This window comes from Myotis davidii, unplaced genomic scaffold (genome assembly GCF_000327345.1).
Source record: "Myotis davidii unplaced genomic scaffold, ASM32734v1 scaffold930, whole genome shotgun sequence".
NCBI lineage: Eukaryota > Metazoa > Chordata > Mammalia > Chiroptera > Vespertilionidae > Myotis > Myotis davidii.
In genome coordinates, this window is record NW_006282518.1 from 916,898 (window position 1) to 938,749 (window position 21,852).

The window sequence follows — 21,852 nt, forward strand, 5'->3', positions numbered from 1 at the left end:
TGATTTAGTTAGTATGACATGAGTGTGAGGTGGGAAGAGATGTATGTGATCAAGAACAAACGGTGTTTTCCAAAGGATGGTCCATGGACCATGGTTCATCTGGGAAGCTTGTTAAAATACATATTCCCACCCTAGCCTGTTTTCTCAGTGGTTAGAGCATCGGCTCTCGGACTGCAGGGTCGTTGCAGATTCAGTTTTGGTCAAGGGAGCATACCTAGGTTGCAGGATCAATCCTCAGCTCTGGTCAGGGCGCGTGTGGGAGGCAACCAGTCGATGTGTCTCTCTCACATCGATGTTTCTCTTTCTCTGTCTCTCCCCCTCCCTTCCACTTTCTCTAAAAATCAATGGGAAAAAATATCCTTGGGTGAGGATTAACAAAACAAACAAACAAAAAATACGTATTCACCATAGGCTGAATGATTAAGAACTGTGGATCAGAAGGCTCAGCGACTTACAAGTCATATCAGTCCGGAGCCCTCACGTTTATAAAGGAGACTAAAATTTAGAATGTCCAACTGTAGTTCATCTGTGTTATAAATGCATATACAAGAGGATTAGACTTTTTTTGAAATGTCAAATATATTAATAAAAATGGTCATTGTGCATTTGTAATAAGGAAAAAAAGTGCTAGAAACTAAATGGTATCAACAGACAGGGGCAGGAACTAGAGTTAGTCAAAAAAAAAAGGGAATAATGATAATTTAAAGTTTAACATTTATGAGTCATATTATGCTTTATGTGTATTACAGTGGGGCCTTGACTTACGAGTTTAATTCGTCCCGTGATGGAGCTCGTAACTCATATTACTCGTATGTCAAATCTTAAAGTGAATGAGTGAGACACGTGATGCTGGGCTGATGTTGTGGCATTCACTGTGACGTTCGCTGAGCCAACTAGCGGTGGGGTATCTGAAGCTGACTCATAACCCAAATTTTAGCTCGCAACTCAAAGAAAAAATCAGCTGAGAGATAGCTCGTATCTCGAAAAACTCGTTAGTCGGGACACTTGTAAGTCAAGGCCCCACTGGATATCATTAAATCAAAATATAGATTTTTTATACCAAAGCTAGTGGCCCAGTGCATGAATTTGTGCATGGGTGGGGTCCAGCTGGCCTAACTCGATTGGGGCCCATCATAAGTGGGGACAACCGGGGGGAGGGGCCACAGGTGGTTAGGTGGCCAGCTTCGACCCGTGGTCGAACTCCCAGTAGAGGGGACAATTTGCATATTAGCCTTTTATTATACAGGATAAGATGACAAACCAAAGAAAATAGAGAGTTACTAATTATAGGCACTAATTTTTTAAGGCACTTTGCCTCTGCTGACAAAGTAAGTTTTTAATAACACATTCCCCTTGAGTTGGGTCAGGATGACCACAGATATCAGTTAGGTAATTCAGATGCACCCTAATACAAGTGAAATGATGGGTTGAAATTTTAATGAACAGAGGCATGTTGAAGAACCAGGCAGATTTAAGTAGTTAGGACAAATAAGCAAAAATTATTCTTTTAAAATGAGGCAAAATTATCTACAAATACAAGATGGGGAAAGACTAGATTTGCATCAAGGTAGCAGAATGTAATCTGAGGTTGATTGTAAGTTATAATGTGTGAGGAGTGACCCAGCACCTCTAAAAGGTAGCACTCATTCCTAGAATGAAGAGATACAGCATGTAAAATTCATGGAATAGTTATTGCATTAACCTCTGCATTGGTTAGGTCTTCATTTGCATGTGTGTGCTATTTTTTCTGCTTTTATTTGGTGTAGGATTATGTCAGTTAAGGTAAGTTATATTATGCTGCAATAATAAAATAACCTGAAAATATTAGTGGCTTATAATAACACTCATGTTCAGTGCTCATGCTTCATGTCCATCCTGGGTTACTATAGCTCTACTCTGCATACTCTTCATTTCAGAGCCCAGAACAGCCTCTTTTTTATGTAGACTTCTGTCATGGCTATTATAATATTTTATTAAATACATTTATTTTTATGCTTCTGGCTTTCAGCATTTCAAAGTCTAAAGTTAGCTACTTTAAATGAATGTACTCCTTTCTGAAATGAAAATGGAATTAAAGGTGACCTCCCTTTCTATTCCCTAAGTGACACATCTTGGAATCACTTCCATTGAAATTTAATAGAGAATTCATTGCTTCAGAATACACCCATCCTATTTAGAAAGATGTTCATATTTTAAAGCAAACAAGTGCATCCATCACATACTTAGTTTTCTTTTGTATGCTATCAGATACTAGGATTACATTCGGGGAGAAAGGGGTGAATGTTCCAGAACAATCTTTTATTGAACACTGCTAGTCATCATGGCAGAGGGAAAAGAGCATGGTGAACTATGCACTGCTTCTTAAAGTTTCTGTATAGAAATGAGACAGCACTTCCGCTCACATTTCATTGGACCAGTAGTTCCCAACCTTCCTAATGCTGCGACCCTTCAATACAGTTCCTCATGTTGTGGTGACCCCCAAACATAAAATTATTTTCATTGCTACTTCATAACTGTAATTTTGCTACTATTATGAATCGTAATGTAAATATCTGATATGAAAGATGTATTTTCATTGTTACAAATTGAACATAATTAAAGCATAGTGATTAATCACAAAACAATATGTAATTATATATGTGTTTTCCGATGGTCTTAGGCGACCCCTGTGAAAGGGCCGGTCAACCCCCAAAGGGGTCGCGACCCATAGGTTGGCGACCCACAGGTTGAGAACCGCTGCATTGGACAAAGTAAATCACATATCCATGGTAGATTTTAGTGGCTCAAGGAAGTTTACTTTTACCTTTAAAAAAGGAAGTGCATATTTAGAAATCATAATAAAAGTTAGCCACAACCATGAATCTATTAAGAATTCTAGTATAGCATTATATTAGAATGTTAAGGACAGCAATGTTTATTGAATATAAGGAGAGGCAATAAAATTAACTTATGTGGAAAATTTTAAATGTAAAAAAAAAGCTTGGTAAAGATTAAGTTTGAGGAATCTCAATAGCGTATTTATATGCATGTGTATGTGTCTCTTGGTATTTTAAGTATAAATTACTGGAACATGGGCGGTAGGTTTGGTGGCAGTGGGGAAGACCTCTAGAATTTTTTCAGAGCCTAAAAGTCTGCCTCATAATCACTCAGTATTACTACTAAGAACCCCTAAATGGTACTGATTCTGTGTAATACTTCTTTTGAAGGTAGACCAAATTAAGCCTAGATTTAAGCTAGTACTTTTATTTGGACAGTTAACTATTATCATTTAAGTATCTTTTCATATAAATGGCACTTTTTAAATGTTGCAGTTACTGAGAAAAAATGTTCCATTTTTGTCCAAGAAAATGCAAACTAAATAGATAAAAGGGACTAAGATATATGGAGTGAAGAATTTTTAACTACTACTTGAAATTTGATTCAAATATACCTTAACTTCTATTTATTTTCTGACAGCCAAGTGGATGATTTTGAATTGAAGAATTAATGTTTAATTTTACATTTTTTATTTATAATGGGGCATGGTATTTATCTTTGCTTGAACTCTTTATTTGAATTTGTCACAAGGGAAAAATTGTCTCCCATCACTTAGACCCTATAAGTTTTCTTTAAAAATTTGTTTTACATGTGTTTTTATTGATTTTAGAGAGAAAAGAAGGGAAAGGAATAGAGAGATAAAAACATCAATGAGAGAGAAATATCAAGATCGATTGGCTGCCTCCTGCATATCCCCTACTGGGGATCGAGTCTGCAACCCAGGCATGTGCCCTGACCAGGAATCAAACTGGTGACTTCTTGGCTCATAGGTCGTGGCTCAACCACTGAACCACACGGCTGGGCATAGGTTTTCTTTTTTAAATTGTATTTTTCAATTACAGTTGACATTCAATATTGTTTTGTATTCATTTCAGATGTACAGTATAGTGGATAGACAATCATATGCTATACAGATTTGATTTTCTTTCCCTTGTAATATATTAGATGGTCATTACAATAAATAACTTGAACATCTGAGGAACAGCTAGAGAGGGTTTTTTTTATTACCAAGAACTGTTAGTTTCATTGTATGAATATAAAATTCTTGATATCTTTTACATAATATGAATCTTCATGCAGAGAAAGGTCCAATTATTTTGTTGAAAATATCTGCTGATGTATAGATTATGTTTAAAAGCAAACTCACATTTAAAATTATTTTAAAACTGTGAAACTCAGTTTAGTTTTGTACAAAATAAAAGTGTGAAGAAATTAAATGTACTATACTAATTTATTCAGAAATTAAAAGTTTTGTTTTAAAAAATATGGCTTTACAGGTTTCATTTTTATACCTCATCTGTAAAACCAATGTAAAATATTTATTATGGAATGTGAAAATAGGGAATTGAATAAAAAATCATAACTGTTAAGTTCAGATTATATTAAAGACCGTATAGGGCACCTTGAGAAATTAAAGAGACAGTGCTGCTGAATATAGAGTTTCTTCTTTCCCAAAATATTGGCAATCTAATGGGAGAGACTAAGACTAACAAATAGATAATGGATGGAAACATAAAATATGTACAGTTAGTTATCAGATGGGCCATTCAAAACTGTTTAAGTCTTAACTCAAGACAGGCATAATAAACAAATTTAGTTCATAATTGGGATTAGCTCACTGCCTCTAGGTCGTTAAAACAAAGCTATTAAAGTTACCCGGATCACAGTCTCACTCTAGTGAGTTTTCTTGCCATTTGTACCTTGAATTGACATTTTTACTTTTTATCCCTTTTCACAGTTCAATTTTGAAAAGCCTCAGTGGTTTTGGATATGTTAGAGAGCCATTTGGATGTTGGAAAATCAATCAGCCTCACTTCTGCCTGCACCCCACAAGTCTCTACGTGCTAAAAGATTAGTTTCCACACCCATTCAACTATTGGGATATAAATCTTTTATTTTCAACTGAAAGACTGGAGTGATTAGAGCTACATGGGTGCTTCAGTTTAGATGACTTTCTGGGGGAGAGCTGGAGTAGAATTCTGAACAGGGATGTGATGCAAGGTACAGAACAATGTGAATATGTTCACAGACACACAAAGACTACAGGCCTTTAAGGTCATGCTCACCCACATTCTCATCCAATTCTTTATTTATTGCTCATTTTGTTACAATTCATAACCTTATTTAACCTACTTAAAATGTTAAACTTATTCTTTTTATAAAAAAATGTTCATTTTTAAATTTCAATAAATACCATGAGCCTTGCTCCTCTCATTCCCAAAACAACAGCATGACCACTAACAAGTTTGTGGTCACTGAGCCAGTCAAAATGGTGAAGGAATTGCCAAGGAAGTCTTTGGGGGTGATTCTACTTCTAACTTGTTGGAGTTAAACAATGGCATTTTTATTTCATATTCAAGAAGAATGCTGACGCCTGTCTATTCACCATGGATAATCAGACAGCTTTCCGTCTTTGATGAATATAAATTTAGTTTGGACTGATACCTTCTATCCACTGCAAATGTTTTCTCCCTGGCACTGTTTTCCCTATGCCCACAAAGCTATGTAGTAGGTGCTTTGAGTATCCTTTCGTGACTCTTTTCTACCTATTATCCTTCCAGAGAGAATTGGTTTCATTGTACTGTGCTGCTACTATAGATGTCATAATATACTGAAATTTGATCTTTGCTGAAAAAAAAAATAAGCATCTGGTTAATACCTGAGAACTAAATCCTTTCGTTTTCTTCCCAGTTATTGCTTTTAATGTTAATTGTTGAAATGCTTGCCAAATGTCTTCCCGTTTTGCATAGACTTTAGTATAATTCTCTAGACCTGCACTACTGTCTAATGTGGTAACTACTAGCTGCATGTGGCAATTGAAATGTAACTTTAAGTTAATTAAAATTAAATAAAATTACAAATTCTGTCTCTTTTGCACTAGCCACATTTTAAGTGCTCAATAGCCACATGTGTCTAATGGCTATCCAATTAGGCAGCCTAGAAATAGAGCATATTATTGTAACTCTGTTATTGCTAAAAGTCTTATTAGATATGTGTCTGGAACATTACTTTCTCCATTTATGCCTGGCCACGGAACTACTCTTCTTCCATTTGGCTCCTAAACACAAGCATTGTTGGAGCTTTGTCCTCAGCTATCTTCTCACTAAACTTACTTTTTTCTGATGAATGTGTTGTTGTTTTTCTTGTACCTTTAACTGTCAATATCTCCCATATTTGGCTCTCTTTTAGATCTAGTTCAGTGTTTTCAGCTGCTTGCTAGACAGCTTTGTGTAATATGACCTCTCAATCACTTCTAAGTTCACATTCCCAAAATTTTATTCTTTCCAAATGCTCTCCTACTATATCTACTATGTCATTCATCCATTTGCTGAGCCTTGAATCCCTGAGGTAATGTTTAATTTCTGCCTCCCCATGACTCTCTGTACTAATGAATCAGTCACCCAGTTCTCTTATTCCTGGTTCTGTGTATGTCATCCAACTCTTCTCATCTCCTCTTCCACCTTCATAACCTCAGTTCAAGCCCTGATTACGTATATCTTCTATTGAAAGTATTCTGACTAATCTCCTTACCTCCAGTTTTTCTCCCTTCCAAATCCACAATTTCTTCCCCCTCATTTTCATAAAACATACCTTTGATCACATACTTCCCATACTGAAACATCTGTGAGCATTCCCTTGTATCAGAGTAAAATGCACACTTTTCCATCTTCCTTTGGGATGAAACGTTTACATGGCATGTTTCAGAAGATAACGCAGCTTTGCCAAGATTCCCTACCTGAGACATGGTGTCAAAGTTACTCTTGTAACTAAAGGAAAAGGAAAAGAGGAAAGGAACCATGAGATAAGTTGCCAAGAAATGGCTATGGGAGTTGTTAGTTACACCAGAGAGTTTGAACTGCACTCCCACCCCACCCCACCCCAACACACTCACCTTTCACATTGCTGTTAAGCACCAACCATGGCACTAGATAAGCTCCACTGACTTTAACCCCTCATGAAGGAAAGTCACACGAAATTGTTAATTGGTTGAGATAAGTTTTTGTTACCCTGGTGGAAAGGGGCTCCAAAATAAAATGTTACAGAAAAATAAAAATCCTATTTACTTTAAAACTAACAAACAAAAATTTATCCAGTCTAGCATTGGTAGTTCTCCACAAAATGACTACACATTACTTTCTAGGCTTTCCTTCCCACTACATCCACCCCACTTAACCTATGCTCTAGCCAAATAGTCTCCTTACATTTTTATTATTTAAAGTATTACATATGTCTCCTTTTTCCCTGATTGACCCTCCCTGCCTCTCCCACCCCCCAGGACAAGCCCCCACCGCCCAGTGTCTGTGTCTACTGGTTATGCTAATACGCATGCATACAAATCCTTTGGTTGTGCCTTTGTCCATGTGTTTGCACAATCTAAAATGGTCTGGACTGTGGACTGCCAATGTCCAGACTTAAAAACTATTTAATGCCAGCTAAAATATCATTTCTTCCATAAGGTCATTCCAGATATACAAGTCAGAATTTATCTCCTTTTTATGGAATATTCTGCTAGCATTTATCTTGTCTACCTTGTATTAGTAGTTGAATGTTTTTTTCCTCCACTAAATAATGAAATTATGATCTCCGAGGATCAAGTTTAATTTATCTTTGATCACCCAATAGTGCCTAACAGTGAATTGCATTTAAAACATACCCAAAAAACCTTTTTGGTGAATGGAATTGTGAGTTGAGTGAATGGAGGAATGAATGAGAATATAACACTAACTCATTATAGTAATTAATCACATAACCATATGAAGATATTTTGAAAGCTTACTAATTGAACATGTGAAGTATTCTGTATGCAGATACCATTATCAAAGGTTTGCATAGGTGAATCACTTAAATATTACTTGCAGGTAAAACAATATTTTATATTAATTGTACAACTATGCTATAATATATACTGAAAAGAGACAGATGAAAATTATATAGCATTTATAATTATAAAGTTTCATGAAATATAATTGTATATTGCATTAGACATACACTGTTTTACTTTATGCATTCAATGTTAATAACTCATGTATGTTTTTATGAATATATATATATATAGATAGATGATAGATAGATAGATAGATAGATAGATAGATAGATAGATAGATATAGTTAATAAGTAATATTACTTGAACTGAGCATTATGACCCCCAGGTGCTTAAAACTTGTTGCCAAAGCAATTTTTCTATGTATTCTCAGTATAGCAATTACATAATTGTTTCACAGAAAAGATAACTGATCATGACCCTGTGTGGGCATATAGCTCATTTGTGGGCGAGTTTCTGTGCATGCTTATTTTCTAAGAAAATAATCAAAATTGAAGACACATTCCTGATTTTTATGAATATTGTCTTATTAGGAATTTGGTGCATTTAAATGTACATCACATGGTTTATAGAAGCATTATATGGAAGGGTAAAAAAGAAATGCAAGTGTTAATTTGTATGTATTGTAAAGGACAGCATGAGCTACTGAAGAGAACTCTAGGGAGTATATAGTGGCTTAGCTCTAAATCCAATTTTAAAAATCTAAATTTAATCCTAACCTAAAAATAACTAGAACGTCAAAGGTGTACCTTTCCATAGCATGAATAGGTTCATAAAATGTAGATTTCTTCATATTCAGGGCTATTTTATTTTTAAGACTTGGGGTATGATCTTTTGGGGGAAGGATTGGACTGTAAATATTAATAAAACCCACACTTGGAAAGCAAATATTTTAAAATCATATTTTGATGGAAATAACTACCTAATAAGATGAATCCCCAAAGTACCTAGGGCTATTTAAATATTTAGCATTATAAAATGAGCTCCATAAAATTATTGCTTCCCTAAATAGAACATAGTCATTTTCTATTCTTCTTCCTAATACATAGCAGCAGGTTAATGTTCACTTTTTACTGTTCAGTTTTGTTGTTTTGTTTTTATTATGCTATGTCCTGCCCTTTGTGAAAGCCTGTGGCTTTCAATAATAAACAGGGCAATGTGGCTGAATAAAAGTAGAGATGCAATCATGGAGAAGCAGTTAATTCAAAGTAGTAAGCTATTAAAGAAAGAAAGTTTACTAGAAGTAAAAACACCCAATTAACAAATTTGGGGAATGTGTAATCAAAACACATAGCTCAGAAGAAGGAGCTAAGAACTGTTTAGGGTCAACCCTCAGATAAATACTATTGTTCAATCCATTTACTGTTTTGTGTTTTGTTTTTGTTTTTATTTTTATTTTTTATTAACTTACTCCATTTACTGTTTTATGCATTCTATATATTTGATCATTTTTGGTTTGATTTGGTTTGGCATTCTTCTATAACATGATGTCCTAACATGATGTCCTATAAAATATTATTTCTCAAACTACCACCTTTATCAAAATTATCCTGGGAGCCTTCATTGTGAATCTACTAAATCTGTATTTCTGGGGATGAACCTGGGAATTTGCATTTTTACCCACTCCCCAAGTGATTCTTACATATATACAGAACTAAAAATCTGAAAATTACTGCAGTGGCTAACTGTGTTTGAGTGTAATTCCATTGCTTTTGTAATAATGCCTCTCTCTTTTTTTGCCTCAAGACCTATTTTTTCCAAGACCCAATTAAAAAACAACTTTCCAGATATTTTAAGACAGTTAGTTATATCTTCATCTGTAACCCTAGCCCTATGAACCTGCCTTTATTATAGTAATTGTGGGTGTCCCAAAAGACTTATGCAGATTTGTTTTAATAACTTACAATATACTAGTATAAATATGTTACAAACATCATTTGAAAATCAAATTATTTCAGTGCTTTATTATTTAGTTTTGTTTACCTCAAATAAGTTTTTAATTTTAACATCAGTATGTGAGTTTTTATTTCTTTTTTTCCTTTTTATTGAATTTATTGGCGTGACACTGGTTATGTGACAGTTTTTTAGACCTATGGAAAACCTCAGCCACCTCAGACACCTGATAAATCTCCCTTAGACTTTGTCCTATGGGGTTATGTCAAAATTGTCAAGTATGCATCAGTGCTTCATTCTTTGAATAATTATATGGTTAGGATTATAAATATAGTCCTTTTAGTCACTGAGGACCAGGAGCTGATGAACAGACATATCAGACATATTTGCAAAGTTTGAAATTTAACTTGAGCAATGTATAGCACAACACAGTGGTCATGTTGAATTTTAATAAGAAATATAGTAATATTTTAAAAATTAAAAAAATTTACTTTTCACATGTTGATTTGTATAATTTTGTGACATTTATACTTTTAAAGTTATTAAAACATAAAACTGCATGAAGACTTTGGAATTCTACATATTTTATCTTATTTGTGTGAATGCCTATCTCCTTAAACTTCACTTCCCTAAGTCAGGAGTCATATTTTATTCAGTTTTGTATCCTTAGCACAATTGATTAATATTTGTTGAACTAAGAAGAAAAGTACATCTATAGCCCAGCTAGTGTGCTCAGTGGTTGAGCATTGATCCATGAGCCAGGAGGTCACAAGTTCAATTTCCTGTCAGGGCACATGCCTGGGTTGTGGGCTTGATCCCCAACAGGAGGCAGCTGATGGGTGATTCCTTCTCATCTATGATGTATCTCTCTCTCTCTCTCTCTCTCTTTCTCTCTCTCTCTCTCTCGTTCTCTCTCTCTCTCTCTCGTTCTCTCTCTCTCTCTCTCGTTCTCTCTCTCTCTCTCTCGTTCTCTCTCTCTCTCTCTCCCCCTTCCTCTCTAAAATCAATAAAAACGTATTTTATAAAAGGAAAGTACATCTATTACACATTGTCCAAATCATGTAATTATTCAATATCATTAAACTATAAAATATATTTGTATATATTTACTATTTTAAAATTTAGCATCAGACATATTAGTATATTTAATTATATTTACTGTTTCATCCATTGCAGTTATTATCCTTTTAGATGTTCAAATTGCTCCATCTTTGCCAGTGAGAACCTCTTCATACTGACTTCTCAGTCCTACTGACACAATCCACATATAGTCTTTAATAACTTTCTATCTTGTGTCACAATATAACCCAAACTCATCTTGTACATTTCCTATCCCAGATCAGAATCAGCCATTTTCCAAGAAGGCCTTGGAAATGGCATTTAAAGATCACTAACTGTGGAGAGTTTATTTATTACTATGTTAGCCATCATTTCTATGCCTTTTCAGTGAGCAAAACTAAGAAAAACATATACATATATGCATACATAATACATCAAGACACTAGGATTTTACTTTTTATATATGTATCTGTTTTCTCCCTGCTAAAACTGCTTATCAATGGCACCAAGAATGATAGATGTAGTATCACATTGTTCAATTGCTTCATCCTGTAAAACACAACAGTTTTAATAAAATAACAGAACAACAACACTACTACCAACAAACAATATGATTGCTAAAAATAGTGTAAGATTTTGTCACACAGTTCCTTTTGTTATACTAGGGATGTGCAAGTAAAATATTATATTTTTAAGAGACTTGAAATATTCTATGTGATTATTATGTCATTAGCAGGATATACATTTAGATAATATTTACTTTTGTCCTTGAGAATCCCTGTGAAGCTTGAATATTTAATCATATTGTCTGATCTAGGAAGGCAGGTAAATAACGAAACTCACATCCATTTCAGCTGAAGCTAGCTATAGAGACAGTACAGGGAAACTGGGCGACTGCCCAGCTTTTTTCAAATCATCTCTTCCCAGTGTAATTGTGTTTGAAGTTAATTTTGTAAAATTGGCCCCTTCAAATGCAGATGAGAGTACAAATGTACTTTGCAAATATAAATGTTTTATCTACTACTTGGCTCCTCTGTACATAATTCATAATTATTAAGAGTTGACTTTACGTAAGTACATAGACATAGGTATGACTGTCTATATAGCTCCTTTGGCAAGCTTTGCCTTTGTAACAAACTTCTCTTTTGGCACAAGAGCTCTTTAGAATGGCAAGGCCCAATCCGTAAACATTTCTATTAGTTTGGGAAATGAATCAGATCTAAATTTAACCTTAAAAATTCTGCCCCTGTTAAGAATATGTACTTCGTCTGACAAGGTATTGTGGTGAAATGGCATTATGAAAAATTATGCAGAACCAGATTCCTTTTTGTTAAAATTAAGTTCAGGAGGGAAAATAAAAAGGACAATTATTCCTTGAAATATTCAGTACTATAGAATATGGATTTTTTTTCAAAATTAGTCAAATTATTAAATTTATATTTTGAAATAAAGATTAGCTTAAATTTTTAAATAAAGATCCAGTAATTAATAGTTAAAATCTATCATTTACTGTATGTCAAATACTGTGCTAAGCCATTTGTCTCATTTTTTCATTTAATTCTCATAACACCCTAAGTTTCTACTAATATTGTGCCTATTTCATAAAGTCCTTGGAAGAAAAATAGAACCATAAATATGAGAAGTTTCTAAGCAGAGATCACTTTGCTATGTTACCACTTTATTGTAAGTGTAGCAATTGCAGGTAAAAAGATAATGGTGATTTTTAAAAAATAATTTCAGGGAATCAAATTTAGACAAGAACTATAAACTTGGCATTTATTAGTAGCATGTATCAATTCTACTGCATAATGTAAAGTATATTAAATAGCTTACAGTAGTTGCAAATATAAATGTATTTTTGAGATTTTGATACTGAAATAAATGGTAGTGTTTTTCTTAATGTTCCAGTCTATAATAAATTAGTATTTGAAATGTTGGAAATATTTCAAAAAATACATTTATCACATGTAAAAGTTTAGATAGAAAGTGGTTACAATAACTTTCCAATGATTGTTTTTACATCTATTTAATGTAAGTTATTTATTTTATGTTTAAAATTAATTAAATTATAAATAAGTCGGACAACAAATCGATGTTTCTCTTTCTCATCAATCAATCAATCAATAGATAAAAATAAGCTAAAAAAAAGAAAGAAAATACACAAGCAAAAATGAGAAAATCCCTGTAACTGACTATCAGAGCTAACCACTATTGATATGTTGTGATATAGTATTCCAGATTTTTTCCCATTATTGCTGCTTTTGCTTGAATTATTAATACTTTTTTCAAATTGTATTGTAATTCATAAGAAAGTATTTTAGGATGAATGCTTGATTTTTCTCAAAGCTAATGTCTATGTTTCTATTTTTAGGATTGTACTGTATATGAAACAGAAAATAAAATCCTTCATGTGGTAAGTATACTTGGATTTATTTTCATCTTCATTAGAATATATTTCTTTGTTTAACTAGTAATTAATAAAAATCTACAACCTATAAAAAGGTGAGCCCTGTATATTTCATAGGAAAAGTTCAAAAGAATCAAAACATAACAGGTTATATTATTTATAATTATTGTATCTTAACAGAAAAATATGATACAGTATTTAGAATTTAGCAGGGTTGGAGTATAGTAAAATAAAGAATCTAGAGAAAAGACAATTTGAAATCAGAATTTTTCACGGTTGATTTTTGACAGCAGATCAAAGAAAAGTATTTTGTTGTATCACAGGGATAATACACCTCTATCATCATTTGTATGAAATAACTCATAAAATAATCAAACTGCCTTTTCTCTGATTCTATACTCACCACACAAACTTCCAAATTTTAATTTGGCAATATTTGTTAAATAAACCAATGACTTTGCAGATATTTTATTACTAGAAATGAGTGTGAGTACATCATACTTTGCAGAAAGGCATATTATTTCTTGTTAATGCACATTTGGCTGCTTTTCTTTGTACATCCATGTCTTGGTTGATGCTCATATGTCCTTGCAACTCCTTTATCTCTATTAGAAACAAGTGAAAGTATATATAACACTGAAGACATTTAGAAATGAATGCAACATATTCACTTTGGCCTTGGCAAGTGAGATCAGTGGTTGGAGTGTCAGCCTGAGAACTGAAGGGTCATTAAGTACCCTTTTGCAAAAATATATTTGAATAAATTTACCATATAAATGAAGTAAAACTTGAATTCCAGAATAGTAAAATTATGGTAGCAAAGGAATGGAGGTGAAATACAACCAGATGAGATATTGTCACCCATGAGTTTATTGAAGTAGACAAGTGTTGCAGGCACACTACTGGGAGCAGCAGGGCTATGTAAGTCTGCCAAAAAGCAAGGTCTGAAATGGCTTCTTGGGAGTGTCTCTCAACATTCAAAGACTGTGGTGAAAGGTAGGAGTGAAGCATGTTAACTATTTGTTTTATTTCATAACCATTCTATTTAATCTCTTTTTTTCATTTAAAAAATATATGAGTTCTTTATTCCTAAACTTCATCTGGCCTGGGAATATTGTGCCTTCTCTGCTGTCTTAACTAGAAATGGCTAAAACTGCACAGAACCAATAGTTAGGTCTAAGAAAAAAGCCTGAAGAAGAAAATGAAGAGCTCATTTTAGACTTTGAAGATATAAGTACTAGGGTAGCAACATGCTCCATAATAAAAGAAAAGTAATCATGTTAATACTTTGTCTTTAGAGATTTCTTGAAAACAGTGGTAATCTAATGACTTCATTAAAATAATTTTGCATTGCTCTTCAAAAGGTCCCTGATGCTGTGAAAAGAGCTTTGTCCATTATAGCTACATTCTTCTCTTAAAGCTGTGGTCTTGGGCCACTGCACATTGAAATTTTTTGAATGGTTGACATTTTGGTTGTAACTGTAGCATTTGAACATACAAGTTATGTTCAATTCACTAAACTGTGAATTCTAATACTGTGTTTAGTACATTGAAAGCATCAGATGGTTCTTTATTTCTATAGATAACATCACCCTTCTATCTTGCCCCCCTTGATTGTCTTTGTGGCCAACCTAAAGAAGGGTGCTAACACCATTACTGAAATAGCATTGACTTCTTGTATTGTATTATATTACCTTCAGGTTTTGATACTTCGGTGGTTAATTGCCTTGTAAATTATTTTCAATGTAAATTAACTTCTCAACAACTGATGTCCTGTGCAAGAAAGAAGAAATCTAGATAGAATATGATGAAGATAGAAAATATTTGTCTTTTGGGGGACAAAAAAAGCATGTGTATATACTAAAGGGAATGTGGCCACGCATAAATAATTGAAATAATCTGCTTTTAGTGTGTCTTACTATGATTTGGTTAGACACTATGTACTAGATAAGTTGGTATATTTATGTTGGTGTTCTTGCTAGCATTACATTTGCTAGACACATTATGGATTGTTAAATGATTTGATATTCACACTGACTCCGAATGTACAGTCCTTGTTCTCAAAGACTATTTGTTTTTGTTGGGGAGTCGGAGGCAGAGTAATGTAGTAGAAAGTGCACCAAATTTGAGAGTTAAAAAGATTTGGTGTCCTGACCTCATTCTGGTACTTAACTAGCTCTTTACAAAGTAAATTAGCCTCTCTGATTAAGTTGAAGGATTGCAGCTTCTGTGGTTTCTAAGGTGTAAATAACATAATTCTTTGATGACTAACTCACAGAATCAGTAGAAAGCAGTGCGTCCACATAAATTGAAGGATTGTCATCAACTGAGACCATTCTTTATGTGATCAAAGACACGGGATTTTTTAAAAAACTACACTTATAGTTATTGTAAATGTAAAGATTTCTTCAACAAGTTAATTGAATTCGTGTGGAGACAGAAACCACACAGTAACAAACAAGGGAAGTTAATGCTAAGTAATTATCAAACCATGATAGAAGAATACTCATACACATGTAAAGAGACTCTAAAGTAGTGATGGCGAACCTATGACACGCGTGTCAGAGGTGACACGCAAACTCATTTTTTGGTTGATTTTTCTTTGTTAAATGGCATTTAAGTATATAAAATAAGTATCAAAAATATAAGTCTTTGTTTTACTATGGTTGCAAATATCAAAAAATTTCTATATGTGGCACGGCACCAGAGTTAAGTTAGGGTTTTTCAAAATGCTGACACGCCGAGCTCAAAAGGTTCGCCATCACTGCTCTAAAGCATGCCCTGGGACTGTACCCAAGGAAAGGAACTATCCCCTAGCCTAGGCTGATGTCAGCACTCATTGGAGTCATAGTGTTGCAGCTTCACTGGCTTGCCTAAGCAAGAGCTGATCCACAGTGGCCAGGCAAGCAGGAACCACTCCTTTAGGGTACAGGCAAGTGATACCGCTGGGAGGACTCACAGAGCAAGTGGGGTGCAACTGTGGGTAAGAGGCCGAGAGGGCCGCAAGATGGTGGTCACTAAGCTCAGGATAAGGCTGTGAGGTCACTGAGGGACCACATGGTCTGGGAACCACTGGATTTCCCCCACACATGCATCACTGAGGGACTGTGCATCAGGAGCAAGAAAAGCAAAATGCAGCACAAGGAAACCTGAAGGAGAGGCCTCCTTCCCCCTGTGATGTCCCTCCACTGCCCTCTACTGACAAAAAACTTAACATTGTGCTCACTGTAAATGAAGAGTCCTGTCCATTATCACAGAGCAAGCACTGATGGGTGAATTTGGAGCTGAGAGCCAATAAATTCATAACTGACACAGTGTGATTAGCTTTTTTCTCCATAAAAGCACAGATGGTAACTTTGAATTTCTCAGCTGTAAATGAAAATGTTGCTCCCAGGTCTCTGCTTTTCATCCCCTATTTGCCCATAAACTGTGTATGTAGCGCCTGGATTTTCCAGAAGCTCATCCAATTATAATGAACTGCTTTACTCCTATTTGAATCTGAAATTAAATGAAATACTCTTCCTAATAACCTACATTTTAGTTGAGCTACTAAGATGTCCAGACCCTTGTTCATCTTGAGCCTGAAAGCCATTGTGCCCTCTAATGAGTGCTCTCTCATCTGGCTGGGACCCACTGCAAACCTGCCTGGCTCTGTTTCCTGCCCCTGAGAAAAGCAAGCAAATAGAATGGAGATTTTCCCAGATCCAGCTCTGGTTTCCAGCTATTTCCCTATGAGAAATCAGAATGGTGGAACCTGCTGTCCCACTTTTAATTCGGACCCGACCAAGATGTCTCAGAGCAGTACTTACCAGTAAGTTGCAAGTGTCAAGGGTCCACTTCATGCTCATCAACGTAGGTACACATTTGGGGCTGACTAATGGTCTCTCACTGGTTGGTACTGACCTCATCATTGCTAGATGATTATTATTTTAAAGTGTTATTGCTTCTTTTCCATTATCAGGTACACAAGGTCGGCATGCTTAATGTCAGTGATGTCAAAGCCAAATATGCTACCAGAAATACTCTCCCAGGTTGTGAAATCCTTGAACGTAGTAGTTGGCATTTGAATCACGTAGCAGATACTTAGTGATTGTTAAGTGAATGAATGGCTTATTGAAGTGATGGTGATGGTGATGGTGGTGGATGTGGCAAGGGCAGAGGTGACTGCAGTGGGAGTGATGGTGGTTTCTTTTCATTTTGCTAATTGTTTTGTTGTGTTTTCCCCTCACCATCAGAGTTTGAACCCTAAAGGGATTGTAGAGTTTTCTAGGCATTGTTGGAACAAAATTCACATGATCTTTATTAATTTGCAATTGCTTTATGAAGCTGCTTCAAACTCTTAATTTTGCTGTATACAGATATAACTTCTATGTTGAGTTAAAATTGAAATTTTATTCTATTATATTAGTTTTTAAGTTTAAAAAATTGTTTCTCCATCAGTTCTCTTTTCTTATATGAGCAAGAAAGTCTTCTTGTGTAGGGGCACATGTATATAGAATAATACTTTGGAATACCAGTTTAGATTCTTTTTACCAATAATGTATTTTTATTGATTTTAGAGAGGAAGGGAGAGGTAGAGATAGAAACATCAAATGAGAGAATCATTGATCGGCTGCCTCCTGCACACCTGCTACTTGGAACCAAGGCCACAACCCAGGCATGTGCACTGACCAGGAATCAAACTGTGACCTCCTGGTTAATGGGTCAATGCTCAAGCACTGAGCCACATGAGCCAGGTTACCAGTTTAAATTCTGTTTGTGAATTTTACTCTTTTGTTACCTACAATTGTTCACTCCCTGTGTCCTGTTAGTGTAACATCATAATCAGAGGTGCAGCGTTACTAGCTTCACAGAGATCTGGCAAGTAGTAGGATACTAAGAATATTATAGTTCCTAATGAGGCTTATATCACCTAGAGTTCTCACTATTTGACAATATTATATATTACAATATTGTAATATGTAATATTTTTCACCAAATATAGCACAATTGTCATCCTAAATTGGCACAGAGTTATATGACTTATAATACTGAATTACATTACTTCTTTAAAAAATAAAATAGCTGAAACTTCACATATTCATCTATAAAGTAAAAAGTAGTATCTTATAAATTCAGCAATAATGAAAGAATGATGTTCAGAGATAATGAAATAATGCTATATGTTGTTATGGTTAATATATTAATGTAGGGTTGCTATTTTTTTGAATGAACAAAATTAACAAACAAAATAGAAATAAACTCATAGATACAGAGAATAGACTGGTAGCTTTTAGAGGGGAGGGTGGTTGGACAGCTGGATGGAAAAGTTGAAAGGATTAAGAAAAAAAACCTCATAGACACAGACAACAATATAGTGATTACCAGAGGGAGTCGGGGAGGTAGAAAAGGGTATAGGGAGGATAAATAATTATGGGAGGATTCTTGACTTTGGGTGATGAATATATAATACAGTATACAGAGGATGCATTATAGAATTGTACACCTGAAACCTATATAACTTTTTTGAGACCTATTTAATTTTATTAACCAATGTCACCCCAGTAAATGCAATAAAAATTTTAAAAAATTAAAAAGTAGTACCTGATAAATTCAGCAATAATGAAAGAATGAGGTTCAGAGATAATGAAAGAATGCTACCTGTTGCTACTGGTTAATATATTAATATAGGATTGCTGTTTTTTTAATCTCCACAGTGACTAAATGTTATTTTTACAACTCTTTCAAGTCAGTATTTATTTTATACTAAGCATGCTGTGCTCAGATCTTTTTTTCCCTTTAGAACTTTTAGATTTGGGTGAAGCAACCATATACATATATGCAAATAGATATAAAATATAGAGCTTAAATATAGAACAGAATATGAAAACTTTCCATCTCATCCTGAGAATGTGCTATATTCATTATATTGATTCATATTTGAAATAAATATAAAAAAACTGGAGAAAATCATAATACCATTAAATCCATCCTGTGACACACTTTTGTTTTAAAAGGTTCTTAAGTCATAGCTAACCCTGTCTGTTATTGCTATTCAATAACTATTTTTCACCATCTTAGGTAGATTATAACAGAATCCAGAGGGTCAGCTATGACACCATTGCAATTTTATGTTCCCCTTAGTGTTATTAAAGGCATATTATTGAATGGATTAGAAAACTATGGTACATCTACACTATGGAATACTATGCTGCTGTAAAAAAAGAAGGAATTCTTACCATTTGCAACAGCATGGATGGAACTAGAGAGCATTATGCTAAGTGAAATAAGCCAGTCAATGAAAGAAAAATACCACATGATCACACTCATTTATGGATAATTAAGAACATTATAAACTGATGAACAAAAATAGATACAGAGGCAGAGCAACATTGAACAGACTGTCAAACTACAGCGGGAAGGCCGGGGAGGATTGGGAGGGCAGGAGAGGTGTGGGTAAGAGATCAACTGAAGGACTTGTATGCATGCATATAAGCATAACCAATGGACACAAGACACTGGGGGGTATGGGAGGCTAGGGGAAGGTCAAGGGGAGAAAAAAAAGGAGACCTATATAATACTCTTTGTAATACTTTAAGCAATAAAACAATTAAAATAAGGCATATTATATACTAGGATTTAATTTTAGTTTCATACTATTTATTCTATTTTTAGAACTAAGATAAATAGAATATAAAATCTTTTGGTATAAATATTGCAAAAATGGCAGAAGAATCTCCCTCATATGAGTGGTTACCGGTCATCTTTTATCTAGAGGAAGTGGTCCTTTTAATGCTAAAATTGCTTTAAGTTTTCCCAGACTGTCTTTCACAGTATCCATTCTACTGCTCCTTATCTAAACTGCATTCTAAATTGGAAAGCTCATCTTATATTTCATTAAACTATGTAGTTTAAACATTATATAATATCCATTTAATACAGACATGAGTTTTTAACAGTACAAAATGAAATTAATGAAAAATAAGTTGAGATTTAAGGATTGAAATAAGCATAATGATTAAGAATTCCAGTCTTTCTTTTACCAAGGCAATGACCTTGATAGATTTTTTTAGCCTTTCTTTCAAAAATACCTATTTCAGTAAGTTGTTATAAGGATAAAAGAGATAATGACTATGAAGTATTTAGCATTGTGCCAGATACATGATAGGTGCTCTATAGTATTGATGTTAATTTGCAATATAAAAATAATGCACTTTTCTTGTATAATAGTTAATTATCTTTTCCTATAATATATTAGGTAACAGTAGGTAACACTTTGTTTTAAAATGATAACAACATAGTATCACACGATTTCATTGAACGCACACATTTAATTTTTATAAGAACATGGTAAATAACTTCCCTGGAACTTTGCCATTGCAGTTTTAATGTGGTTTCCTGCAGTGGCTTGATGTATGCTGAAGTAATGAGTATAGAATTAGCATATAAAGCCAGACTATTTTATACCCCTTCTAATTGGCTTATTTAGTCAAGTGCCAAATGGTGCAATATAAAAGGTTCTAGTGCATTATCTCTAAAATAGACAGCAGGGTTCTAGTGGGGTTTCTTTTCTAAGTCTTTCTGTTATTAGTTTCCAAGATCTTTAATCTATTAAATCCTGGTAGCTTTGCTGGTAAAGTCAATGTTTTGCACATCTTTTGTATTCCCGGCAGACGTAGCATATAGCAGGTATTTGGCAAACAAAATTACTCAAGATGAGGAATCTGAAACAATATTTTGCAACTTAATATAATGGATTTAAATGTTATTTTCTTTTTTGTAGAAATGTCTACAGTCTAGTATTAAGGCCTTTTTTTCCTACACCACTTCTAAGTGTTTCCAATGCGTGAATAGAAGGGCTACTACTGCTCATCACCAGTGTTATATGAGGCCCTGAATGTTTTAGCACACACATGTTAAGCCATTTATATACATTCATTACCTTCGTATTTATTGCTACATTGGTCTTTTTTGAAATATGCTTTGTAGAAACCACAAAGGGTCCTTTATAGCATACAAATTAGTAACCTTCAGGTTATTATGCAGTCCAAGTATCTTATATGGAAATGCTTCAGAATTAACAATGTTATAACCCCCCCTTGAGATTAAGAGAAAATAAGAATGAAGATCTAACCACATGTGGGAGGAAATGAATAGTTAAAAGATTAAAAATGAAAAAAAATATTAAAAATGACCAAAAGTGTTTATCTTCCTGTCAAAGAGCAGCAATTTGAACTGCAGCCAATTTTTTAATGTAAAGTGCTGCCATTCTGTCCTTTTTCCCATGGCTGCTGCTGATATTTTCAAGAGTTTAAAAAAAAAACACATACCACTCCAAGACTGGGATCCCAGGATGGGCTACATAATATACGAGACCCAGTGCAAAATGAAAATGTCAAGCCCCTTGTTCAAAACTAAGAATTCCAAGATGGCAACAGTACAGCATAGTGCTAAGTGCAGTACCTTGTATGACTTCCCTGTAGGTTTCCCTGTTTGGGTGAGAAAAGGGGGTGTTCCTGTTGGCACTTTGGTTAGCAGCTCTTCAAGGTAATTTGTATCTGCAAGCAGTGAGATTTGAGCCTGAGAGAGAGAGAAAAGAGCTGTGAACTCTCCATCATGACCATGCAGTGTGAGTACTGGTCATTGTAAGATGGT

General features: G+C 34.3%; 1 protein-coding gene across 6 annotated transcripts in view; it reads left to right on the top strand.

The window, feature by feature from the left end:
• The window catches only part of CNKSR2 (connector enhancer of kinase suppressor of Ras 2), a 246,582-nt gene that overhangs the window by 76,780 nt on the left and 147,950 nt on the right, over nt 1-21,852 (top strand). For all 6 annotated transcript variants that reach the window (XM_006752987.2, XM_006752988.2, XM_006752989.2 and 3 more), the window contains exon 5: nt 13,183-13,224. In XM_006752987.2, the coding sequence (XP_006753050.1) occupies nt 13,183-13,224 (42 nt within the window). The remainder of the gene's footprint in view (nt 1-13,182; nt 13,225-21,852) is intronic.